The sequence below is a fragment of the Pocillopora verrucosa genome, chromosome 3 (genome assembly GCF_036669915.1).
Source record: "Pocillopora verrucosa isolate sample1 chromosome 3, ASM3666991v2, whole genome shotgun sequence".
NCBI lineage: Eukaryota > Metazoa > Cnidaria > Anthozoa > Scleractinia > Pocilloporidae > Pocillopora > Pocillopora verrucosa.
This window is the reverse complement of record NC_089314.1, coordinates 748,604-776,169: the sequence shown is the minus strand read 5'-3', so window position 1 is coordinate 776,169 and position 27,566 is coordinate 748,604. Positions and strand designations below refer to the sequence as shown.

General features: G+C 37.6%; 3 protein-coding genes across 4 annotated transcripts; all 3 read left to right on the top strand.

Moving 5' to 3' along the window:
- Nucleotides 1-1,897: 1,897 nt before the first annotated feature.
- On the top strand, nucleotides 1,898-6,636 carry LOC131769640 (methylthioribose-1-phosphate isomerase). The gene is made up of 3 exons (XM_059085378.2): nucleotides 1,898-2,068; nucleotides 3,923-4,583; nucleotides 5,226-6,636. The coding sequence occupies exons 1-3, from the start codon at nucleotides 1,937-1,939 to the stop codon at nucleotides 5,492-5,494; spliced, it is 1,062 nt and encodes a 353-aa protein (XP_058941361.2). The 5' UTR covers nucleotides 1,898-1,936; the 3' UTR covers nucleotides 5,495-6,636.
- Nucleotides 6,637-8,182: 1,546 nt separating this feature from the next.
- LOC131769662 (organic cation transporter protein) lies at nucleotides 8,183-18,134 on the top strand. 2 transcript variants are annotated; one of them, XM_059085401.2, is made up of 10 exons: nucleotides 8,183-8,293; nucleotides 12,074-12,360; nucleotides 12,523-12,751; nucleotides 13,172-13,367; nucleotides 13,615-13,827; nucleotides 14,788-14,922; nucleotides 15,400-15,497; nucleotides 15,753-15,864; nucleotides 16,531-16,603; nucleotides 17,119-18,134. In XM_059085401.2, exons 2-10 carry the CDS (start codon nucleotides 12,076-12,078, stop codon nucleotides 17,272-17,274), a joined length of 1,497 nt encoding a protein of 498 aa, XP_058941384.2. In that variant the 5' UTR covers nucleotides 8,183-8,293; nucleotides 12,074-12,075; the 3' UTR covers nucleotides 17,275-18,134. The 2 variants fall into 2 exon arrangements, with proteins under 2 accessions (XP_058941384.2, XP_066020145.1); XM_066164048.1 differs by lacking the exon at nucleotides 8,183-8,293 and having other exon boundaries at nucleotides 12,328-12,360; nucleotides 12,504-12,751.
- A 2,842-nt stretch (nucleotides 18,135-20,976) lies between these two features.
- On the top strand, nucleotides 20,977-26,987 carry LOC131769672 (C-reactive protein 1.4). Its single transcript, XM_059085416.2, has 7 exons — nucleotides 20,977-21,134; nucleotides 22,119-22,242; nucleotides 22,815-22,926; nucleotides 23,518-23,755; nucleotides 23,954-24,090; nucleotides 25,529-25,792; nucleotides 26,055-26,987. The coding sequence occupies exons 3-7, from the start codon at nucleotides 22,836-22,838 to the stop codon at nucleotides 26,309-26,311; spliced, it is 987 nt and encodes a 328-aa protein (XP_058941399.2). The 5' UTR covers nucleotides 20,977-21,134; nucleotides 22,119-22,242; nucleotides 22,815-22,835; the 3' UTR covers nucleotides 26,312-26,987.
- The last annotated feature ends 579 nt before the right edge of the window (nucleotides 26,988-27,566 follow it).

Below are 27,566 nucleotides of genomic sequence, written 5' to 3'. Positions count from 1 at the left end.
CTTTAAATTTCTGCCCTCTGTTCGATAGTAACAATGAAATATGATTTATCAAGATAGAACCCCTAAATTTTGCTTTTCAGATGTCGCTTATTAGAAAAGGAAGAAGGACATAATATTACTTTCAATCGCATAATTTTCAGAGAATCGCATAGAATGTTTTAACCTTAAAATTTTAGAGATTTTGAATAGCAGAAGTTTTTACCGCTCTTCCACGAATGACTTTGACATTACTTTTAAAATTACCATGGAGTTATTGTAAGAATGTTTCAATTTTAGTTCAAACCTGATATTTTTTTCTTGTTGTCCTTTTTGATATTTCTGATTTTGAGCTGTAGCCAAGAAGAATGTTCAAAGCTTGTAGCAAATTTCAATTTTGTGTGACAATAAAAGAGAGACTTTCAGGTTGCTACGATGAAATAAAATTTTCATGTGAAAAAATGATCAGCTTGGTCAAGGAACAAAAGTTATATCGAGTAGATCATTACGGCGAGAGAGATCAAGAGCAAGAAATTACAAACAGCCGGCAACAAAAAGGAACATATATTTCAAAGATGACATAAACTCACGATGCACTCACTGCAATAGTCTACTGTTATAATTTCTAAATGCACTCTGACAAAACGAGATGAAAACCAAGAACCTTCTCTTAATTAATTAACCTTGAAGAAAAGAAATTCACTTAAGACTCGAGTTTTATTTATTGCTTTTCGTTTTTGTTCCAAGAAGTGTTCAAGTCACTGCATGCCTCAAGCAGAAAAACAGTTATCCTTTATGTCGCAATAAATTGTGCACCAGATGTTACATATTTATTTAATTAGGCAAGTTAAAGCTGAACTGATCAATTGTATTTGACTTTTACTTGGGAAGACGTCCACTGTATTGTTATGTGCACGCAAATGGAAGATGTAAAACCGACTAAGGATAATTCATTTGAAGCAAACACCTATGATGGTGAAAAAAAAAAAAGGAATAAAGAACACATCCGGGTATTTGTGTGAGAACCATGTTCCTTATGTGAACACCTACACATGTTACAAAAACAACTTACATTTCGCAGTTGCCCATTCGAGTTGGAGCAGACACTTCTACGCTTGGCACATAAGAAAAATCTCTCTTGACGACTTGTTCCTTAGTTTTCGATCCACTTCCAAGCGCACCCGTAGATGTCGACATCAACAATAATCTTATCAGCAAGCTGATTTCGAGGACTTGTAGGAAGGATGTTTTACTCAACAGCTGTTTGACGCCGGTGCAACGAATAGCGAGTAAAACCGAGTGAGCTTTAAGGTAAGAATCAAATGGAATGAAAAGCCATAAAGGAGAACGTTCGAGTTCTTATTAGTTTTGGTCTCCATGATGCTTGTCACTCTACGCAATTATGAACGCAATTATGAACATAACGGCCTTTAAGATTTCCGTATTGTCTTCCAGCCAGCGAGGATGTTGGCACTCAGTGTTAACATTAATTTACAGCTACCTTCGTAATCGTGCCGCTTATTAATTTTTTCTATCATACGTGATTTGGTTCTTTTTTGTCCCTTGCGTTACGTTGGGCCTATATCCCTTCAATAGCAATAAACCTTCATAGATGCAAATATGATATACTTAAGTAAGGCAAAGTGATTATGTATTGTTTATTCTCTTGGTTAAGCATTTACACTGTAATGTGGAAAATAGAAGGCTATCTCAGTGAATTTTATTTTTAAGAAAGTATTTTCCAATTCGAAGTTAAGCGTAACGTATTTACCCAGATTACACCACCCGTTTTAGGATCCATTTAATATGAAATCGAAAGAATTCAGTGAAACTGAAAAACATTCTTAACTCGGCGGAAGGACTCGGGAGAGCTCATTTTCTACTCTGGGGAGGGGGGAAGTTAAATATTATGGTTGTCAAAACGAGGTTTATAGTTTAAAGCTTTGCATCGGAAGCAAAAATGTCTCTATTAGCGATAAAATACAAAAGTGGACATCTTGAGATTCTAAACCAACTTCTCCTTCCTCACAAGTCAGTATATGAGGAGATTAGAGGCGTAGAAGATGGCTGGCAAGCGATAAAAGCAATGAAGGTTAGTTAGGCAAACCAGCTCACAAATAATGTTAGCGAAGTGAGCTAATTTTTAAATAATGAGAACCCATTCAATTTTCTTTAATTTAAAACCTTTATGTTGGGATAGGTGGCTTTTTTGGAGCAAAATTTTGCGAATGTTTTTCAAAGGCCGTGATATAGACGTTTAGAAGCTAGCGCTATTTTGTGAAATCGTTATAAGGACCTCAATTGTCCACGTGGACATCCAGGGTTGCTGACTTAGGGAACGTTTTGGAACGTTGATACAAGTACGTTTTCACTTCGGCGGCTCGAAAGGTTTTACGAAGAGTGAAGGTGGAATACTTCTTATTTATTTTAATGTTAATTCAATTCGAAAAAGAAAGTTATCATAGAATTTAATCATGGCTTCTTGGAAAAATTGTGCCGAAAGTGCTCAAATAGTTTGTGATTTATGTGCAAAGAGTAGGAAAACAAGCAAACTTGCCTTGTTCCATGTTAATCTTGAGGAGACAATTTCACCCTGCACAAATCAAGATAGTTTGCATCCTTTTATTTATGGGAATATTTGCCACTTTCTTGTAAACAGTGGATCAAAACAAACATCTTCTATTAAAGAAATTGCTGAATCAGCTTCCTTCCTAATCAAGAGAGTTGGATGTTTAGGAAACGATGAGGGAAAGAAAAAGGAAAAAATATTTTTAGGAATTCAACTTCATACTGAAGAGCAACAAAAATTCAAGACAGGTCTGGCTGATGAAGATAAAAAGAAGACAAACTCCAATGGATCATTTCGAGAAATATATACTGTAAATAAATTGGGTATACTTGTTCATTCAGTTCAGGGGAAAGGATTACAGGGTGAAGTGAGATGAAGTAAAACTGTTTGTGAACCATACATTTCAAAGAGAAAATCAAATTCTATGTTACTGAGAGTCTGTACACATTTGCTTACAAGTAGGTTTGGATCAAGACTATAGGAAACTAAGCACAGATGAAGAACAGTTTATTACAGATTTATTGTGTTAAACAGAATTATGTTGAACACAAAGCTCTAGTGATTTGGATTGAAACTTATGCAGTGGACTCATAAGTGTCTTTGACTCCACTTTTCCCTTTCTCTTTCTCTTTGCATTGTGGTGCCTGCACTACAATACCAGAAAGAAACAACATAGAACTTGTAATAACTGTTGTATAGACATGTGTTGGCCAATTTTCAGGAAGAAGAATTTTAAAAAAATGGTACACTAGTTACTTGGAAGGAGTACAAATATTTAAGATGGTGAAACACATGCAACCATTTTCTGGTTAATTTTCTTGAAACATTGCATAATGAAACCAAACTTGTGCAGTTTTTAATGTTTTGGTTCCTACTGTGATAGATGATGTGATTGGTGTTCATAAGAACCCCCTAGAGTCTTAGAAAGGAATTGGAGAATATTCAGCAATACTATGTACTCACTTAAGTTGTAGGTTAACTTGCAGTGTAGCCTACACTGCAAAAGTCATGAAACAGTACGTGGAAATAATTTTGGCATTTGGTTGGCTCAAATTTGGTTTGCTTACAGTTAGATTTGCAACTGTTACATGGTTGGTGGCAGTCAATTTTTTTGTAGTTAGTACAACTCTAAATCCTGATGAAATTTAGTTGGTTATTTTTGTTGTTGAAAAATGATCCTGCATCAGAGCACTGATATTGTAATATTACTAATAGTCTTATTTATGAACAAGTTGAAATGTGCTGTGGCTAATTTTTCTAGTGTATGTGATGTATGTTATAGAGTTGTTCATTTCAAACTATACATTCAGTAAATGAGCATTTGATTTAGTAAATACTCAAACCTTTCAGAGATACATGTATATTTTATTGTTCCAGGTTCGTGGAGCTCCCGCAATTGCTTTGGTTGGTGCCTTGAGTCTTGCAGTAGAGATTTTACCAATGTCATTTAGTTCCAAAGAAGAAGTGGAAAACTTTGTTGCAGAGAAGCTTCAGTATCTTACCACAGCTCGACCAACAGCTGTAAATATTATGGAAGCCGCAAAGCATTTGACATTATTTGTCAAAGACTTGTCATCAAAACTCAGTAATACTGAAAGTATCAAGATAGAACTTATCAAAGAAATAGAAGGAATGCTAGACAAAGATTTAAGTGATAACAAGGCTCTTGGAAGGCTTGGTGCAGAGCATATGTTACAACTGGTGGGGGCTGACAAGTTAAAGGTGCTCACACACTGCAACACTGGTTCCCTAGCAACATCAGGATTTGGGACAGCATTAGGAGTGATAAGACATTTGTCTGAACAAGACCATATTGACCATGTGTTCTGCACTGAGACCAGACCTTATAACCAAGGATCAAGGCTTACAGCATATGAGTTGGTCTATGAGAATATTCCTTCAACTTTAGTTGCAGATTCAATGGTGTCACTACTCATGAAGACAAAAGGAGTACATGCAGTTGTTGTTGGTGCTGACAGAGTGGTTTCCAATGGAGATACAGCCAATAAGATAGGGACATATCAGATTGCTATAGCTGGTAAAGAAGTGATATGCCAGGCATTGTCTCTTTTACTTTTTTTTTTTTTTTTATATTCAGACTCATTAGCTCATTAGGCCCATACTGATTAATAGTATACATGAAAAAAATTATGTGCTTCTGATTGGCTGAAAACAAGTGCAAAGTTATAACACAAGTGCAAATTACAAATGCAAGCACATTCAAAATTTCATCTGTCTTGACTTTCTGCAATGCTTTTTCCATGTAAATTATTAACAAGTAACAACATGATTTCTCAAGCAATTTGGGTTAAATAAACACTCGTAAATCTTTCAAAAATTTACTTGTACTTATTAACACCAAATTTCACTTAATTCTGTGTGCTGCTGAATTTGGTATTTCCACTGCATGGTTTATAAGGACAGAGTTTTGATTTCTATTTAAACAAAGAAAGCAATTCATTACCTTTCCCAAACAGTTTTTTGGAGAGGGAATTTTTTAGGGTAAACTGTCTAACCTAAAAAACCCAGTGTTCAATGACCCATTAAGAAGCTTGCACCTGAACTGATATCTCTGTAGTCTTGTGTACAAATAGGCAGTGTCTTTGTCCCACAGATATTAAAGTTTTTATATAAAATACTGCCAGTCAATGTTAACAATAAACTTTCTTTTCTTTTTCAGCTAAACATCATGGAATCCCATTCTATGTTGCTGTGCCCTCCACTAGCATAGACCTGTCCTCAGAACATGGCAGTGACATTGTGATTGAGGAGAGACCTGCAGAAGAACTTACTACTGTAGCAGGTGTTCGCATTGCTGCTCCTGGCATTGCTTGCTGGAATCCAGCTTTTGATGTGACTCCAGCAGAATTGATAACAGGGGGCATTGTCACTGAACATGGTGTGTTTAAACCATCTGAACTAAAGAAGGCACTGGCAGGGAAAACTTAAGTTTGTTTCCTCATGGAACAGTGACATAGTGGTTTTTTCTCACACACATATTGGCATTGTGTTTCATAAAAATAGTTACATGTAGGTAGGCAAGAACAAAGTCAAACTTTTGGTAAAGGTTTTACTTTCAGTTAGATTTTCCTTCATTTAAGTTCTTATTTGTGTGTACTGATTTCAACTGTATCTCTTTGCAGTCTTGGCATTAGCTACAGTTCTAAAGAAATCGGTATTCAGTGGTTTCATACTCAGTTGTCTCATATCCAAAGTAGTCAAATTGTATCAAGTTTGAGAGGGTTTGTACTTGAACTGCTTGTCAACTTGTCCCAATATACATATACATTCATTCACAATACTGTCTAAATACAATTTTTAAAAATTGAGGTTTTGATATTATGAACATTAGTTTGTAATGTAAGTTCATTTAGGATGGAAAGTAAATATATACAGCCTGTATGTATCTGGTGGAAATATTGTTTGTGTCTTTCTTATGACTCATGGACCCTGCTTTTTCAGCCCTAGGCCTTAATTTACTGGTTGTATATCAAAAATAGAAAAATTTCAAAAGTTATTCAACACAGTTGATGTTGCTATTTAAAATATTAAACTGAATTTACTTTAACACTTCAACCCTTAAGAGTGACCAGCATCTAATTTCTCTCTACAATATCACACCCAAACCAAACATGCAGGTAATGAGAATAAAAGAAATGGTCACCAACTAGAGAAGCTCTGAATTATGAAACAAATTCTCCTCATCAGCATCTAAGGGAATGTATAGATATATACAGGAAACAGTATGGAGAATATGCATACTGATGTTAGGGTGGAAAAGGTTAAGAATACCTAACATGGAAACACTTCATTAGCATGAGTGCAAACAACTGAACTGAGTGGGTACAAATCAACCAAGCTGGGTATGAAACGACAGGTTACCCAGAAATTTCAGTAATGTTATGCATTGACCTTGCATGGACACTCAGTCACTGTTTTTCTTTTAACATTAAACCCAACTCCAACCCAGATGTTCAAACAACATGAACATGGTGAATACTTTTGAACTTGAAAAATGAACTTGGAAAATGGAGATCTTTCTGATTTTTATGTTTACAGCGTGTAGCGTGCAAAAGGTTTTGAATAATCATTTGGTGAAATTATTAATTCTTAATTAAAAGTGAATTTGGTGGAACTTGTTTTATATAATTCCTTCCTAAAGTAGTTTATGGTATATTCCCCAATAAATCAGATACTTGCATGCAGACTGAGTTCATCATGGTAGCCTAATCTGGTGAAACATTAAGACTGTTTCACATTTTTTTAAAAACGAAAGGAACATGGCTCTGTTGCTTTGAAACATTAGTTTGGATGAGCAAATGTTGCAAAAACTGATGTATATTCACAGGTAAACGGCCTGGGAACCACGATGAATGGCTAGGAGAAGGGGAGAGAGGTAAATCTAGAGGAATATTGTCATAAGCAGAAATTTTATTGTGGGTGGAGGGGGTGGAAAAGCTTATCCCCGACTCGCAAGATGTCCCCAGGAATTACTGAAACTCCTCTTGGATGGGATGCCCGTGTATCTCAAGTTAACCTGCTCATTTACACCCCTAGGTGGAAGAAGGAAATATAATTGTACAGTACTAACATAAGAAGACAACGCGGTGACCCGGCAAGGTCAATCCGGACCTCTCAACGCAGGCTAATGTGCTAACTGTTCCGTCACAGCTTCTCTGGGTAATTTTGTTTTGAAATTTGTTTGCTCGAATGAAAGTATAGGCAAAGATCTTGACCAAACCTCGAGGTTTCAATTGACACTGCAGCCGGCCCGCAAGAACTTATGTCTGGTAACGGACCACTGAGGGAGCTCAATGAATGGGCTAGAAGTTAAAAACCATCCTATCACAGCTGAGAACAATGGTTTTACGTTGAAGAAGATTAGTATTATGCTGTCGAAAGATAGTTTGAGGGTAGGCTTCATCATTAGCACAAGCGTTTCTTCGTCTACTGGAAAGTAAGAGGCCAAGCTTAAGCAACATGAGCTGGCGAGAGGTCTGCAAGGCTTTAACACTCAATATTAGTGCCAGACCCCCAGCAAACCTCTCCACGACTCGCCTCAAATCTTCCTGGGTCGGAAAACGCCACAACGCTACAAACGCCCGCAGGCTTGTCGAAAGGTAGCGATTGACATCAGAAATAATTACATCGTAAGGCAAACAGTTGTATTTCAAAGCAAACATCACATTTTGACGAATTTGCGTGACACTATTCACCCGCAATCTGCACTATCTTATCTTCGTTTGAAAGTTGGAAAATTGTTTCAAAAGTGGAGATTTTATTGTAAAGATCGTTTTGAGAATCTTATGTTTCTTGTGTGGTCAGGTTAAAAACGGAAGTTTTTGAAAAAGCGTTACATATTATCAGCCCGACCAGTATTTCAATCCTTGGCGCTTTGGTTATGACGGTAGGCAGTCACGTCTATGGTCAACGGACTAGCGTGGATCAGTTAAACTGATAAACGAAAATGCTGGTGCAGGCGAAAACTTTTTAATCTTTGTTACTTAAGACCAAAACTGATCCTTAAAAAATGTGTTCGGAGCTTAAAACGATATAAGAAGAAAGTGACACCCTTCTAAGACATTCCCGGGATGGTGAAATATCATCTAGTTCACATGACACCCAACTCGTAACAGATACTCACTTTGAGCCATCAACACGACTATAACCTTAAGCCTCAGAATACAGTTGTTTTATGTGTTGCCCAAAGGAACAAGAGAGGTGATTCACTTCCTTTCTGTAGAAGAGGTGAGTTCAGTTTGTTTATTGATACAAGAAACGGGCCGTTTCTTATCACTGTACTAGAGACCTAGTGGAACCAATACCAGGTCTAGCTGAAGTCAACAATCTGTTTTGTATCAAGAAGTACTTTTCAAACTGGACGAAATGCCCGTTTCAAGTCTGTTAAAATGTTACCCAGCTGAAGGGCAAAAGAAAATGAATCATTACCTTGAGGAAATGAAATCACTTTCTCTTTCGATGGGATGAGCGTAATTTGGAGAAACGGTTCATAATTAAAAGCTGCGGCAAATACCTTCAGATATTATACTCATAACAGCTTACAGAACAAACTCGAGGATTAATTACATACTTCAAATAGCTCCAACGAAATCAAAATAGCTTTCAGTTCCGCAGACGTCTGACTTGGCAGAGTTGATGGATATCTGATTCCCTCAGGGCGTTTAACTTTGTCGAGCATGACTTAGGTTCGTTACCGCACGTATAATTTGACCGGAAAATTCCAATTCAAGAGCTCCAATCCAAATCAAGGTGAACCAACAAATGTCCATAAGTGCATGGCTAGGGGTAAAGAATTTTAAATCAGAACGAGAATGCCACTCAAGGAAAAACTAGCGATCTTCGAATTAACAAGCGACATCAGACAACTCAAGAGGGCTACTAGGCGAAGTTTTTCGTCTAGCAAGTTTGTTCGTTTTTCATCCTTGATTTGAAGCTTTTCCTCTGAAGTGTAAAAAAACGAAACTCCTTAGCAACTATTGATAAAGTTGGTAATACGCTTGTTCGTGATTAAAGTTCATCAAATGTTTTATGTTTTACTATGGAACATAATCTTAGGAGTATTATGAATTAAAGTTGTGACAACAAGTGCGATGAAAAAGCTCAGAAGATCCGTATTCTTTAGAAATGTAGGCGGCAATTCTTTAGTGTTTTAATCTCTTGGTCGCTGTGAAGGAGTTGTACAGTATTGAAAGAGCAAGCTCTAACTTGCTGAAATAAAAACCAAGAGAAACATCCGTGTAACCCAAATCACTGACCTTATCTTATCTGAAATGAGGATCAGAAGAGTGACCTTGTAAACATCTTTAGGGTTAAACAAACGACAGATAGCCGGTTGCTAATTACCCTCCGCCGTTGGTATCTATCAATAAGGGGCAACATGCCTCTTGATTGCTTTTCGTGTCACGCTAGCACTTACTTTCGATATTCATACCGGCTACAGATAAAAATAAATTCTTTGATAGATACAAATTTAAAAAAGGGTTCGCAATGCGTACTTGTGCGGGACTTCAGTCAAGTAAACGTTGATGCAGTGAGATTACCTTCACAATAAATGTAAAACATTTTGTCATGTTATAGTGATAAATGTCGAGTAAAGATTCCGTAGAATCCCAAGCTACAGACGAGAAAACGGTTACGGGAGAAACATGTTTGGACTTATAGTTTCGAGGAAGTTAGGTGTGCTTACCATTTGTCAAAATAAACCGGTTGGGATGACTGGTCAATGATGGTAAGAGTTTTTCCAAAGTCAGCAAACCAGCCTAACGAGATGTTGCTTACCATTTGCAATTGTTTTCGGCTGATGAGAGACTGGAAACTGGAAAATTTACCAAATGGTAAGGAAATTTTCGCTGTTCCGTTCGGAACGGAAAAAGAGGACTACTTCTGGAGGTAGTCTACAATTTGGTAAACATTTATGGATACGTCAAAAAGAACACACAAAGCACCCATGACATTAAATGTGGTGGTGTTTTGATGTCCAAGGTATGTCCAAGGTATAAGAGCCAATCACGGTTCTCCATTTGAAACTCATACGTAACCAAAAAGGGAAAATGGTTTTCCTTCGGGACATTTTTTTTAACGTTGGCAAAATCAGAAATCCAGTGTAGTCGTTGGTTGACAAGAGATACTAAAACTTCAAAGCGATACAGTTTGGGATAATCTACCATGGAAAATGCCATTTATTGTGGTTTGTGTATTTTCCCAATCAACTGACAAAGCTGGACACGGCCCCCAAGTTATCATGGGAGAAAGAAAGGGCGGTGATTGACAGAGTTAAGAGTCACTGAAATAAAAATTTTTTAGGTTAGGTCTTGCCGCACATTACAATTGGGTGCATTTGAACATCTGAGGTTCTCAGCCACCGAATCCTTTGCACAATTAACTGCCAAAATGTTTTAGAGCCAACGCACTTCAGGCATGAACACACTGTTTCAGGAACTCATGAAATATTTGCATTCGACAAAAAGGTAAATGCCGTCTACTTTTATTCCTCAGCGGAAATATTGGAATCAGTCGCTCGTAGCAGAGTAGAATTTGTTTACGATAAACCTGGATAAACCAGTAAGCAACTGCAAATGTTAGTTAATAGTATTCGTGCTTCCAGCTTAGAACACTTTACGGAAACTATACTTTTGCAAATTAGCTTTTCTGTTTAAACATGAACAGTGAATGTGAAAAATTTTGGCAGGAAGTTTGAAGGCATTAGTTTTTTAGCTTGCGAATCTACAGAACCTGGTGCCGTCACGCAACGTATCAACAAATCATAGTTGAAAGAGGGAACCTCAAATTGCTAATCGTAAATCCACAGGATAGTACTGGACTTTGTCATTATGATGTATCTTTCCGTAAAACTTCGGTTGTTGGTAGGAATAAACGGGAGTTGAAAGTAATGAAATCATTCAAGTGTAAATCAGAGACCACGTGACCGAAACTTTGCTTTCGTACACAAATAGATAAATAAATACCGCAGGCCCTGACAAAGTGTAGGGAAATCCCACACAAAAATTACTCGTTAAAAGCAAGGTGAATATCCAAAAATTATTCTACGAAGGCGCGCCGAATATGAGATGATAAATAACCAACGAGGCGAGTGGCGCCGACTTGATTATAATAATGACATATTCGGCAAGCCTGAGAAAAATAATTGTTTAAGTTAAAGCAAATTTAAAGTGTGCAAGGCGACTTTGTGTTGCTTAAGCTCAGGCCTCAGTGGACGTCAAGAAATAATAGTTACATACGGTGAAATATGTTTAAACCGAATTTATTGTCTTTTTCGGTGGTAGGCCCGTCGCATTTTCTATATTAGTTCTGTTACTTTTTTACTTGTAAGCTCTCGATCAAAACGATTTTTTCCGCCGTTGCTTTACGGCTCGCTCAGTGAAAATTTTTCTTTGACTTCGCAAAAATTCATAGACCATATTTGTCGGAACTAGGTTTTGAGCTTAAAGCTAAGTAACAAGTTCATAACCTGACTCCGTTCAGCCAATCAAAAGGCTAGAAATTCAAGGGGATCATGGGACAATCGCCACAAAGCCTGAGGCGAATAATTGTTTTAATATAATTGCTTAAACGCTTTTGAATTCCATTGTAAATTCTGTAAGTAAAGAAAGCATTGCGCGCATTTTGTTACTATTGTGTTGATTACTCATTTCAAGATAATTTAACAGGTCTATTTAATAAATCAGCAAAAACTTCACAGTTCACTTCTGAGGAATGTTACGCCAAACTCAGTAGCATCTTCTGTGTTTTTTGCAATTGAATTTTCTTCTATCGTGCCTATTACTTCCTCGGAAACTTTTTCCAAACGTAGGGCAGTCATTTGAAATTTGGCGCCCTTGCTAGAATCACCTCGTGCAAAGTGATTATTGCAAGATATGACACAATACTCGACCAATCAGAGCATATGTATCTCAATAATAGCCTGAGCAATTACACTAAATAAGAATAAAACAAAACAAAAACAATCAGAAAATATACACTACCCCCTCTCTTTCTTGTCTGTTCAAGCAATGGCATTAACCGCTGACCAGGTGCTAACAAAAATCGGTAGCTTCGGCCGTTATCAATTGCGTCTGCTAATCTTCGCCAGCATCCTCGGGTGGTTCTGGTTCGCATGGCCGCTGCTTCTGTCAACGTTCATTGCCGCTGAGCCCGGGTGGCGTTGCGTTGCAAACAGCACTGAGTGTCAGATAGGTGCAATTGTGTACCCAGGGGACAACAACTACGATCTGAGGTGTAACATGTCAAGAGGAGCCTGGGAATTTGTTGGCGAATATACTTCAGTTGTCACACAGGTACAGACATTAGTGAGTGAATAGGCTCTGATTGGAATTCATACTATTCGTTTGATTTTAGGTTTGGTATTACGACATTCAGTTTAAATGCACTTTGCAACCTTAATCTGACTAGAATTAGAAAATAACTTAAATCTATTTAGTCTCCTTTTTCCTTCACAGTTTGACCTGGTGTGTGACAAAGCGATCTATGGAACTGTGTCTTCCTCTTTGCTCTTCCTTGGCTCTTTGATGGGTAACGCCATATTAAGTACTTTATCGGACAAATTCGGCAGGAGAATCATCATATTCACATCTGGATTTGTTGTTGCGCTATTCAGCTTGCTGTCAGCTTTCCCCAACTCCTATTGGCTATTCACTCTTTTTCGTTTCGTTGTTGGTTTTAGTTTAGGTAAGTGTGTGCTATGAAAAAATACGTAGAGATTTCACAGAGCTGCTTATGCGATACACATTTATTTGAAAGTGAATTCTCACTCGGTTCTTAGGGAGCACTATCTTTCATTGTACTGATGACACTCTCGGCAACTGGCTTTATCTTAAGGTACTATTGTCCATGTATGTAACGGTAGCTAGAGTTTGATCTTCGAAAATTGTTAAATCTTGTTATAATTCTTTGTTTTTGTGTGTTTGATGTCTGTGTAGATCGAATGTATGTTAGGGCAATACTATATCTCCGCTATAAATATTTTTTACTTAATTTAATCCAGCCCTATGTTATATTTTTAGCTACGTATTTATTCCAGGGTACTAGTACCCTCTAATCATTATAATCATAGTTAATTATTATTATCTGTGCTTTTCTCTTTATCAGGTGGTGGAGTGAGTATCTTCATCTTTATCTCCGAATTTGTGGGTGCTCGACACAGGGCCATAATGGGGACGTCTCTTTGGTATTCTTGGACCCTTTCGTTGATGGGCCTGGCAGGAATTGCGTATCTCATAACAGATTGGAGATTACTGTGTATTGTCACAGGGGCACCAGCAATCCCTCTTGCCTTGGGCTTCTTGTAAGTGCCGACTTTTCAGGGTTCTTTAGAAGCTTACCATAGATGTTCCGCCTAAAGACTTGTAAACTAACCGACTAGACAACGACAAACCATCCAATTAATATTCAGTCAACGTTAACTTGATATTTCCAGCTGAAAATCGTTATGTGATATATGCTTAGATATGGCTGAGTAATTATCTATTTAGTTGCCTTGAAACGATGCTTCCTCTGAGAATCGTACTTATAGCTCCATGTCTTTTTGTCAGGATTTCTCCGGAATCTCTTCGGTGGCTGATTGTGAAAGGAAAGACTGAAAAGGCTGTGGATCTCTGCAAAAGCATTGCCCACGTGAATGGCAAACAGATTTCGAAAGAGGAAATCAAGTTTGAAGTAAAGCACGAAGAAAGAATGGGAGACATTCGGGATTTGTTCGGTTCACGCGACATGGCTATGAAGACACTGATAACGGGTTATTGTTGGTAGGAAGAAGAAATATGTAATCTTAAATAATTTTCAATATCAACGACTTTTTTTTTTCACCACAGTGTAGGAAAATCATGTAGCCTCTCAAGAAAATAAATTTAAAGAAATTTTTCCAAGACACAAATGAGCTGTCTTGGTTGATGATGAATCAAAGGCGGCGCAAGCTCCAGCTGTGAGATGATCATCTTGCGAAATAAGAGTCATGGCGAAATTATGAGAGTTTTGTATAAGAATATTTACGACCACTCCTAGGAATAAAAAATACAATCAAATTCTCAATAACAATACCTCACCTTACTTCCACGGTGCATCGCTTGCTATCTGACCGCTTACTTTGTTGATAAGAGCCCATTTTAGCTAGTTATCTATTTGTAAATATTCCCATACAAACTCTTATGATTTCGCCATGACTCCTATTTCGCAAGATAATCATCTCACAGCTGGAGCTTGGGCCGCCTGTAGATGAATGTATCAATTTCAGACTTGCCTTATTTTAGTTGAAGTGGTTCCTATATGGGATAGTATAAGAAGCGATATCTTGTCTTCTGACAAAGTCTCTCTGACTGCCGAAGTCAGGAGTCAACGATTCCTTCAATCATAACTATCCTGCTGCTAATGTCTATAGAGAACGATATTCGTCTCATTTTATACAAGAACTGCTAGGAAGAAGGGCACAACTAGCTACTTCTCATTGAAATGTAGGTTTCCGTAATTCAAGTGTTAAGCGAACCAAAGTGGCCTCTGACAGCCATAATTTCCGCGGCGGAAAGGAGATTTGTTCCTCCTGAACTAGACAATATTCCATCCCACGAACTTATCCGTTTTCTTCGGAGTTTGCGCTACCTATTTAAACTGCCAAGGGAGAAACGGCATTGCAAGGGTGAAGTTTCTTGCCTTCTGGGTACAAAACAGTGGCCATTTAGGTGACCTTCCTCTGTTTCATTTTGTGTTGCTAGGTTTGTCAATGCCATGGTGTACTATGGCGTATACCTGAGCACACCCACCATTGGTGGCAGCACGCACTTGAACTTCTTCTTGACCAGTGTTATCGAGCTTCCAGCAATCCCGGCAGGCATTTGGATTTATAACAAGTCAGTAACAAATTGCACAAAATCTCGTGATTTGCCATTTACGAAACATGAACAAAAAAAATTCGTTTAGTTTCTATAAATTTTCCAATTGATAGTATTGTGCTATATTTACTCTTTCATCTTATCAGTCACCGTGCAATCGAATTGATAAATTTATCACCTTTCACAAATCCTCAATATCGACAAAATCTTTTCAGGAAATCAATCGTGGAATTTCTTGTGTTCAAGAAAAGATCACTTTTGTAATAATAATAGTAGTAATGATAATAATAATGATAATAATAACAACCTCCATTATTATACATTATTGCTGTTACTGTGTGTGTGTGTGTGTGTGTGTGGTGATGCATCGTACTCTTATTTTGATCTAAAAGAATAGATGAGGACAAATTGTTCAGATCATGAAACAGTTAGGAGGCAGCTTGTAATGAACGAAGATACTTTACTTAAAGTAAGACAGAGAACCTCTTCTACTAGGTTTGGTCGTAAAAAGGGCGTCATTGTTCCAATGCTCCTCACTGCTGCCGGTGCTGCGGGCTCTCTTCTCTTTACAACAGACGACGAGTCCAATAAGGGTTAGTAATAGATAGTTAAGAAAGGAAAATATTGCGCCATTGGAGAAAATAGTTAGCTGTTCAGACTACCACTGATATACAAAAATGTCAAGATTTTTTTTATACAGGAGCGAAAACGTACTCTTTACTTGTTGTGTGGAAAATCACCGTGGGATTTCATTATTTAACCTCTCTTAGAATCGCTTTGACAAGGGCAATTTACTTAATATTATTAATGCATGATATTTACAATCATTGCTTTTATCATTTTTGAAGGATATTTTGCCGGTAAAATCATTATGTCGCTGATCTGGTCGAAATTTTGGATAATGATATCTTATGATGGTCTGTATGTGTATTCAGGAGAACTCTTTCCTACAACTGTCAGGTAAGAGTTTTTAGGTCTAATTGCCAACGCCATACATTTTTTTTATCATATTCGGCTAAAGGTTTTGATAGAATCAATGCGAGAAGCTACTTGAACAAAAAATTTGTCTTCAATTACTCGATGAGGGTCTCAATGCAACATTTACGGCTTAAGGTTAAAATTAGGGCCATTGTGAGGCTAACGTTTAATTTCTTTTCGTTTCGGTTACCAGAAACATTTTTACGGTTAACCTATTTTACGAGTTACAGTTAAAATTTCGAGCCTCTTTACACTTGAATTTTGCCACCATCCAGGTTAAGCGAAGCAAAGCTTCTCAGGGTGAGAGCTAAAGAGTTTTACCTTACTAGTTTATCGAAGTTTTAGCGCTTAATCTTTTCGAACTGCGGGAGTCACGGTGATAGAGTGTCGGAGAGCCAAAACCAAGATGATCACAGCAGCCTATCAGAAAAAAGCACTATTAACCAATCAATGCTTGAGATAAACAAGCAGACTATCCGAAGTGCGGAAAAGCGTGAACTGCCAAGTCACTATTGATTTTAGATTTACATCGGATTGGTTAAGCGGGTGGTTCGAGTTTTCTGGAACAATCATAGGGTGCTGTGAAATAAGTTCGGAATGCTTGCTCTGTGTTATATCGACACTATCATTATTGATTCTTCACTTCAGAAACATCGCCATGGGAGTGTTTGAAGGTGCAGCTGGGATTGGATCATTCTGTACTCCGTACATCGTATACTCGGTAAGCCGTTGTATTTATACGTGAGTGGTAAAGGCTTTTCTTTCCGTACCAAACGAACCTATTAAAAAAAATAATCCGACGATTACAGAATCAGCAGTGCCACGGATGAGTCGTGGTAATGAGATTTGAAAAGCTGACTGTTTGATCATGAGCCCTTCGTCGAAGCAAAGCGTATTAACCTATCGAAAACTAAAATACTGACATTAACTGCGAGAGAAGTAACAGTGGAATAAGATCCGACACTGTGCCATTTAGATCGCAGCACTAAATTCTCTTGAAAAATATATATTGTAATAAGCAACATTTTCTTACATGGCTGACGAACAAAGAGAAGGGCCTGAGAAAGAGAAGATTTATACGTTTACGGAGCGCAACTGCACGTTGCACTTGCAAAAATGATTTCTTATTCACGATCGACCTTTATATGTTAGTGTGTAGGATAGGCTTGGGCTTTATATATTACTCTCGACACAAATGAATCTGGATGAAAAGATCAAGTTTCTTGTCTTTTTTAGGAACGTTTTCACCCAATCTTACCTTACGGAATCATGGGATTGAACGCTTTAGTGGCCGGGTTATTCAGCATATTCCTGGACGAGACTCGGTACCAGCCCACATTAGAAACCGTGGAGAAGTCAGAGAAGAAAAAAGTTATCATATATTACCTTTGATACAGCTTTTTTTAAAAAACACACTTGTCTATGAACAGGGGGCAGTGTGGAATTGTAGTAAGATTCGGTAATTAGCGGTCAGACAGGAAAAAAATGAATGCGTAATTTAGGATGCCTCTAAAGTTTCTAAAGCTAGAGGGCGTGATATAGCTCAGTATAAACCTCGCGAGAAGGACCTCCTTATTATTGCTGCAGGACACGTGTTGCTTCAAGACAAGTCGCGGAGAGGTTTTCCAGGGGTCTGGCACCAATGATGAGGGATAGACCCCTGGCAGGCATCTCGCAGGCTCGCGTCGCTTAAGGCCTTATACTTTCCTGCGGATAAAGGAACACTTGTACTTATGCGATAATTACGCACACAACGGTAGCTACTCACATTAATGGAACAAATCAACTGGTACAAACAATAAGAGTGAAACATTAATGCAATAAGCAAGCTGTACAATGTACAGTTGTATTAGTATAAATGGATAATTTGTTCTTTAAAGACCTCCACATGTCATCGCTTCGATTTTTGTTGGCTCCTGAACTCTGATCGGTGGATTAGTCTACTTTCTTTTGTTTGTCAGGATATTCAATCTAATTGTGAAGGAAGATGATAATTACCGAAGTTGACGTCGTTACAGGGACGAATTTAAGTTTTCAATTTTTTCTTAATCTCTCCGGGAAAAGAAATCAAATTAACAAATTAAAATGAAATAAATGAATGGATAGATGGATAGATGGATAAATAGATAGACAAAGAAACTAACAGTCATCGATAAATAAACAAATACATTAATGAATGAGTAAAAAAAAAGGAATCTGCGTAAAGGTTTGGTTGTGTGATTTTGGATCTCTTGTTTAAAAGCACAGTTGGCATTCGATGATTTTGATCGAACCAGAAAAGTTTTGTTCAAAGTTTGCGCCATCAGAGATGCAACACAACTGAGAATAGTTGCCTTACTTCATTGGGTGATTATCCTACGGCTTTATGAAAGGAGATAGACTTCACCGCTGCCGTATCTGTTGAAGCTGATCTTTTTCCTCGGCCCACAGACAGTGCTCAACATGTGCAACGTGTAAGAACTCCTGAAATTTTAAATCAGCTCCTTTGACAAGCTATATGCTAACAATGAGGTATGGGTTCAAGAGAATCAGAGGATATCATTGGCTTGGGAGCTTCTCCGACTTTTGCACCTGTAACTTCATTCAAATGAGAATTAACTCTCTTTAGATGTCATCAACGAACCTTAAAATGGAAGTTATGAATCAATATCAGTATCTGGGCAACTGCCCACCTACCCCTCCCCTCACCCAAAATTAACCCCCACCTTGTTATCAATTAACCCTAACTTTTATCAATTGACTGTTGTTGAGTTAGGGGAGGGGTAGGTGGGCAGATACTGATATTGATCCGAAGTTATCAAATTATCATTGCGCTATAAAATTATCACAGAGGACAAAGTAACCAACTCAATCATTTTTCTGTAATATGTACTAATGAAAACTTTTTATTGTTTTTTTAGAGGGCACGGTAACGAATCTTGCAATCTGATTGGTTCTTTACCCGGTCAGTATTTTCCTATCTCTGCTCACGGGCCACGGTAACGCTTTCGTGATTCGCCGAGTACATCCCAACTTTCGTTGTCATTTTTCATAAATATACCTCGTTTTCCAGCTGGGCAGTATTTTTAAGCAAACACGTCGGTCACTACCTCAAGCCGATAAATAACTTATGAATCCTCCCTTTTCTCTCTATCAAATCACTTTAGTTGAAAGAAAAATATTGGTTTCAGAATGAATTTGTGTAAACAGTAGTGTCATTACGTTGGTTGACAAGCGGCCTAAAAACCGTCTGCAATTAATTTTAATCGTTCACAAAAAGTACCCAGAAAGTTGAAAGGTGAGGTATTTGGTTACAGTTAAACTGAACGATGGAACTTTCATTCATTTAATATCTGAATTTTCTCGAGCAATTTGTTCATAGTAAAAAAAAAAGCGAGCGAAGTTTTAATTTAAGTTCTACAACAAATATACGCTCCTGGTGAGTCTTTCCAATTCCGTTCAGTTTGGACATTTGTACCTTAAATTGCACGAACAGAAATTGAAGGAATTGAGAAAAGGCTGCATTAAATTCCCTTGTGTCTCGTTGGAGTGTGCCGTTCGAATTTAGTTTTTGTGAAGGAAAGATCAGAGTTAAACACGCCATTACAGCAAACAAACGAGCAAACTCTCACAACTTCAAAATAAAAAATTGAATTTACTCACAATTACTTTCCTCGCCGTTTACTTAATGAACAGAGGTAAATCTTCGTACATGAATGAATGGTCGATGAGAGTAAATAATACTTTCCGTTAAATCATTAACTGATTTTTAAGAAAACATTGTCGTGACAGTCCTTGCCAAACTAGTTCTGTTGGTTTTCAAATGTTCCTACGATTTTTTTTTTCTTGCGCGCTCTCTAATTGACAGGTGTCAGATTGTGACAGATACTTGTAAAAATAATGTTTCAAAGTTTGTTTGGAAGCCTTTTAAATCACCTTTATCGTTACGGAAATGAAAATGTTTCGCTGAGGCATCTCTCTTAAATTTGCATCACCTCTATTTTAACTTCCATTTACTCACTCAAAAATTGTTCAGTTTATGGAAGATCTTGCCGTATTTACGGCCATAAGTCATTCGGGTTCTTTCGGAAAGAATTTCGTCAAGTTTAAAAATAATAAATATGTTATTTACCGGCTAAGGGTCGGTCCGTATGGTGAAAAACTGTGACCTCGGTTTTGAAAATGCTGCCCTCGGCCTACGGCCTCGGGCAGTATTTTCAAGACCTCGGTCATAGTTTTTCACCATACGGACCTCCCAGCCGGCAAATAACATATATATATTGAGTGTTAGTACTGTAATAGGCAGTTTCTCTTATTTCAAATTTTACGCCGGGGACAAATCTTTTTTTACCAAATAATCGACAATCGGGGCTTAGGTGGCACTGGAACTCCGAGCAGTTTGATCGAGAACTTCGAAATTTCTTCTTTTCTCAGTTGTTCTGTGCGAGGTGCTAATTTGCATTTAGATATGAAGACATCTTCCTAAGTACTCCTTATCGTCTTTCCAGATTGGATATTTAATTTTTCACTATTTATGACCTAGTCTTTCATTCCAAAGCAAATAGAATGTCATATGATACTCCACTCATATATATTTCCGTTACACGACGAGAGAAGAATTCTGGGTCACTCTTCCAATTAACATCACTAGGTTTGCAACCAGATTTTATTCTGATAATATTGTTTGATGATCGTATGAATTACGATAATTTACCTAACGTAACGCTAGGAGATTTTTGGTTGAGTCGACTTCCTATCGCAGAGGTACTCTTCAAATATTTTAGTTCACTTAAATTTTAATTGGCTAAATTCTAAAAGGCGTGGAAAGAAATTGCGTCTAACAGTGATTTTAATGAGAATGCATTGACGCACTAATTAGAAAAGTTTAACAGATATTATTTACTATTCATTTAAACGGCTTAAAGAGCCATCTGTGTTTGCTTTGTAAGACATATTGTATTTATCTTTTTGCAAAAGAATATTACCAAATTTGACACCATTTACCTTTGGTGCCTCACAGTTTCAATTTAACCGTCATGCTGATTAAAACCGAACACAGGTTGACCACAATACAGTGGTACTTCAAACAATAATTAGTTGTTTCTGGGGAGGATATACTTGAATCGATAGAGCTTACATTCACGATTCATTCACGCTATTCTAAAAATGGACTTTGGCTTCTCTTAATTTTAAAATGGCACATGTTTCATAGTCAACTGGGAGGCTTAATCGTCAGTTGTGGTTTTACTTGAAAATCAAGACCTTTCCCAAAGGTAAAGCACGTTATATGTTTTTGCTTGTATTTGTCTGTTCACCGTAGAGTGAATTATGATGACAGAATCAGGAGACTTTTACCTTAATTTTGAGAATTGAGGCCTCGTGCCCGATCGTCTTGAAAAGGGTTCGTGTTTAACGCAAGATTGTAAGTTATCGCCCAACGCACGATTTTATCTATTTGTTAATGTCCAGCCGACTGCAGTGTCGTTTCTTTCCATCGTTTCCTTTCGCCACAATTATATACCGTTAAAAATTCACCAAAAATAACATTTCATATAAAGAAACGCGTTTTCCTTTATATTATGTCGTATACCATACATTTGGAAAAATAACCATTCCAACATAGTTTCTGCTGATTTCATTCGACTCCACTGAATAACAATTTTTTTTTTATTAAAAGAGTGAAGATATCGGGAGACAAAGGAGTCAGTGAGGTCGTCCACCGATGCCTTGTTTGCTCATCGATTCAACAGTATTCGTTGCCTGTTTAGAAAAACTTCATACATAAATTGAGCATGTCGTCGTCTTACTAAGCCTCGACAACTCTTCGTGTTCTTTCTCTTGCCGTTTTTCTTACGTTTTTATTGCAATAACGTTCTTTTAAAATATCTGTCGTCAACTTCGATGTAAAATCTTAGCGTGCGGAACTCATTATTCTTTCTTTCGCAATTATTGGCGTCAATTAAACTTTCAGCTAATCGTTTTCGCATGCATTGATTTTTAGTTTTTCGTGCGTATATAAACTTAGTTTTCTCTGTTCAGGGCCTTTTTCTTTTCGGTAGTCGCGCTAGTCGCAGTTCGCTTTCAAGCAGTTCCTTTATTCTTCATTTCGTCTTCAGACAGTGTTTTTTAGTCAAGCGCAGTTTTGCAGTAATCGTAACAATGTAAGTATTGTCATTTCAAGTTGGCTCAGGGTATTTCTTTCTTATCACCTTTACTTAATCAATTGTTTTAATTTGTATTTATTTATTATTTTTAAGTTTCAACCCACGTCGTTCACCGTCAATAAATCGCCTATTTTATCAGTAATTGTGGTGTTGAGAAGTTACGGTTGCCGCAGTCACATTCGATGCTGTTCCTCTTAATCAATACGTACTATCCAAGGTATGAGAAGAATTTGCTTATACATACATGTAAATAGCGGTTTTAACGCAGACAATTTTTATGACAAAGATTTGATTCTTCGTTGCAAAATGAAGGAGAAACATGGAATGACTTAGCGGTTCTTGGGTAACCTTTTTGTAACTATTTGGTTGATATCTTTGTATCTATCTCTGACATATAACCCGTTTTTTGTTTCTCTCGTCGAAATGTACCAGGGTATGTAGTTATCACATAATTAGAGATCGACGTTATTTTCGGAGCTTTTCCATTTAGAGGACGGTAAAAGAGTAATTCGTATCTGTATACCCTTTTTATTTTTCCTTTTCCGTTTCAGTTTAGTGGTGACTTGAATCACAATATCAATTACATTCGTGACATTTGTTCGTCTTTCAAAATAATTTTCCAAAAAAACAATTATGATCGATGTATATTTAATGATCAGTTCACTTACTTTTATCTTTCACACACTTTTGTTTTTATTTTCACACTTATTTACAACATATTCCTTTGACCCCCAAATAGCAAATGCTAATCGAGGCGGGTCAATTACAAATACAATTGGTTTCCCTCAGGTTCAAAGTTTCCAGAGCAGAATGAACGGCCACATGACATCAGTTCTATTTACGATGTTTTTAATGATTGGTCTCAATTATCACCAAGTGACAGCTCTCTCAAGCAGATCAGGTAGAAATGACATGACCAGACGATCAAACTAAGAAACTTAATCTTTGGTAACGTCATAGGTTCGTTGAACTTAGTTGCTAGTCAAGGTAAGGATGTTTTGAAATATCCGCAAAAGGATATACAACGGTACGATGAAAATTACTGGTATTAACTAATGCATATTATTCTGGCCGTAAAATCTTTTTTGTGTGTGGGTGTTTTTTCTTTTTCTCCCAAGATGACTTTTGGCATCAAAAAGGCTTATAGACTGAACTTTCAAAAATTTTTTGCACAGCGCAACGGATGACATTTTGACGTTTTTTCTTCTGGTAAATTACTGAATTGATTCTAATTATCAAATGATTCATAGAGATCTTAAGTTCGTCTCTCACGAGACAAGGGTAGTAATGTCACATTGAGAAGCTTGATATCGGCAAAAACGATTTTGGACTTAACTTAAAAAATTAAGGCAAAATAAGTGTCGTCCACAGCACAGTTGCTATAAGTCGCCCCATGCGCTCTTACTTATAAACTATTTTAATAGGATATTTAAACTGTTTTAATCTAAACTATTAAGATGGGTAAAAAAGTTTTGTGTGTGTGTTTTTACAGAATCATTCGATCTGCACTTTCCACAACATTTGGATGGATACGCTATAGCAGAGCCCAGTTCCCTTCCTGACATGGTGTCATTCACGGTCTGTATTTGGATCAAGTTATTGCCACACCCTGGATCGGCAGCGCCAACAACTACCTTGTTGTCTTATTCTACTACTGATTACGGAAAGGCTTTTCACTTGGAGACAAAAGGAACTACGATAAATGTTGATATAGATGACCAACGTCACCTGTAAGTTTTTGTTTGTTTGCAGTCAATCATTATTTCATTTCACAGAAGTTATATACATGTTTATGAAACTTAAACACCTTTTAGCCTACAAACGAAAACCAACAAATCGACAAGGGGCAAGAGAAAACTGGAGAAGACTGATACGGTTGCGCAGCAAGTAAATCATTATGTCCTATTTAAGTTCTTCTGTATTTCCAGCTATCTACGACAACCACACGGCAACCTTTACGATAACAGTTGGCAGCACGTCTGCATCATTTGGCACCAAAAACTTCATAAAATTGGGTTCTACTTTGAAGGCACTCATGTCGAAACATCAATGGTTATCAGATTAGGTGAGACGCCCAACAGATTTATACTGACTCGTTTCAGAGTACTATGGTTACTTGATAGAATTGCAAGGCTCCGTATCAAAACCTAGTTTAATTATTTCCTCTACCACTGTTAAGATAATACATGAAGTAGTGATTTTTTTTTTATTTTAACCCATGTCAAGCAGATCAGTTAGCAGGTGTTGGAGTGGATGGAAGGGTGGGAGAAACAGGCGTCAAACGAGTTGTGCTATTTGAGGAACTGAGTTTCTTTGACCCGTTATCGCTAAAGTTCATACATACTCCTTAACGGCGAGATTAAAAGTTCAGTTTTCTACGGTGCACATTTCTATTTTAAGAGCTGATGTATCTCATAGTTAGTCTATATGTAATTAAAGTTGTATTTACCCTAGCAAGTATTCTTGTCGAGGAGGAAATGTTCGCTGTGCATCGTTAGCAAGGAAATCTTGTTTGTCGTGCGGTCAAATCATCTGAAGAGAGTAGGTATTGTATTTCCTCAAATAAACGCCTGGGTGCTCATTCAAAATTTCGGTTAAAAGCAGGGGCACTTATTGGAAGAAGAGCACTTAATCGAGTCGGAGCATGTATTAAGAAATTATGAACCAACATTGATTCCTTTGTAGTTGAAACTTAAAAAAGTTATAAAGAAAGTGGCAATAAAAACAGGTTTTCCTTTTATCCCTATTATTTAAGAAAGTGAAGGTGGGGGAGGGGGGTGGGGAGTTGTTTGCAGCCTGAACGAAAGTCAACTTTAAAGTCAAGGGACTTGAAAAACACTTGTCAATCAGCCTCTGATGAAGACTTCTGATCTGGTGGTCATTTACCGACAATAGCCTTTTCAGGACTACTCTTATCCAGATGATCAAAAACACGATCGACTATTACTACCGGCTTCAAACCATACAATGGAACCAAAAATTTACGACGACATTTCATTGAAATAAGGAATTTCTGGAGTAGAATTTCTTTTAAGCACCCCTGCAGTTCCTCTTTTAAAAAAGAGTTTATGTTAATTAATCAGTGCATTTAAAATTTCGTCACATTGAAACTTGTCCTCTAAAAGTCCACTTGATCGGGATCTTCCATGTTAGTCCTTGTTTTTTACGACAAGAGCACTTCCTCAGTGAACCTTATTTCTTTCAAACTGTATTGCACAGGAAAACTGGACTGTTAGCAGTCTGTTTTACTCTCTGCGAGGAGCGAGAAGACACTGACACAAGATAAGATTTGGATGAAAAAATTCTTGTCGACCCAGCCCTTTATCGTCCGCGCCACAATTTTGTGACATCATTCCTCTGCAAGCCAGCAATATCGTAAAAAAAGACAAAAATAGCAAACCCCACCTTTTACAAACACCTATTGAGGTTAACAATATCTGGGGATATTTTCGTTATGTATATTGAGCTGAAATACAATAATTTTGTGGTACATTTACCCTCAGATAAAGGTCTTAAAGGAGGTGGTACATTAGTGCTTGGTGCTCTGAGGAAGGGGTCTGGTGAGTTCGTTGAACGTTTAAACGGAAGTATGAGTAACCTGAGGATCTGGAGTAGGGAATTGACAGCAGAAGAGATAAAGAAAGTCTATGACAGCTGTGACTTCATCAGAGGAAATGTATTCAATTGGTGTGAAAACGTGGTCCCCCCAATGCTTAGAAAAGGCGTTAAAATTGTGTCACCCTCTACTGCGTGCAGTTCCAGTTTATGTGAGTAGAACTCTGCATTATAGAGCGCTTTTGTATTGAATTTCGCCGTTAATAAAGCCAATAAGACCAAATAAAACTCAAATAGGACAGACGTAACCGACCTAAAGTACTAGAAATGCGAGGAAACAGCTTATAGCTGCTTTCAGTTTCGCATTTGATTAAGAGTACGAAATATGTGGATTGTTTTTCACCGTAAATCTGCAGCCTCTTCTTTTGAGGAGTACATTCTGTGATTTGATTTGATTTCGTTTGTTTCCCCCAGATCGACAATCGATCTTTACGAGACGAGAGAACTTCAAACTCTTGGGACATGTCATTACTCAGAAATCAGTGCGGGACGAGTTTACGTGCGGGTTACACTGCTTACGATCTTGCAGTTGTCAATCATTTAACTTGTTTAAACAGGGAGAGGACCACTACTTATGTGAACTGAACAGTGCGAAAGACAAACACCACCAAGCTGATCTTATCTTCACACACGATAAAGACGTTACGTATCATACAATGTTGTACGACTAAGGGAGAAGCAATTTGAAGACCTTTGCTCTTTTTCAAGTATAGAGCAGTTTTCCTCGAGTTGTTGGAAAACAAAAGCCATAGTAATAAATAATAATGAGAACAAAGTAAAATGTCACTAGCAGCCGATTGAAACTTATAGTTAAAAAAAAGCTGCCTGAGGCGCCCGCAGGAAGGGGCAAATGATCAAGTCGCGACATGTCTTAGTTTCGCATCTGATTGGTCGTGCTTGCGGTTAATATTCTGGACCATTCATATAGCAGAGTACAAAAAAAAAAGCAAGCTTGAGTTACTTTCAACACTAAATTGAAAATCGCTCTAAAAACCATGATTTAGCGAATCAAAGTTCTGAAATTAGGACAATCAAGGGCACATACACAGAGTAATAAGTTCAAAGTTTTGTCAAAATTTTGTGCGTAGCTATATTTGGCCCCAAACAGAATTGAATACTTCGTAGGTTTGTAGCTTTGGTCAACAACCGAGTAAAGCCTTCTGTTTGCTGACAACATGTGCTGAGTTACATTTAAGTCAGCATTAAGACCTTGGTTAACGTTACCGATGTTTGGTGCGTCAATTGCGGCTTAAGGAATAAAAAGACCTAAGAAAAGTAGTAGTTTATGCTCTGTTGGAGATGGATGCGTCAAGTTACAAGTTTGTAGTTTTGTTGAGAAGTATTAACTGCTAGCCGAACACTTGTTCCGTTTAAATAAACATTGCGATGTCGGAAAACAGTCGCCAAATATATTTATATAAAAAACTATCTTGACGAACAAAACGGGGGTAAGTTTTTGAAGAAATTGTGGTTCTGCGTCGGTGGGGTAGTATGACAAGATAATTTGGTGTTATCGACAGAGTTGATGATGTAAATTGGCCACTGCAACGAGTTTGTAAAGCTGACGTTTCGAGCATTAGCCATTTGTCAGAGCGAATGCAATGACCGATACCTCGTCCCCAGCCGAGTCCCCACACACTCCCCACGAGAATTAAGCTTTCGATCCCACTGGAACAGAGGTAAATACCACCCCGGAAGCCTAGTAGAAGGAAACACACTTGAAGCAGCCTCAAGCACGGGAACACGCACGTCACCAAGCTATTGGTTTTAGTTTTGCATCTGATTGGTTAGGAGGTAGGATGACGTGAGATTTCAGTACCAATCACAGATTAGAGTAAAGTAAAACGAAAGTAGTCCCGCATTACTCACGGCAATCAATCGAAATTGCATTCACCACAGACGACTTCTGTTAACTGAATGCTCATT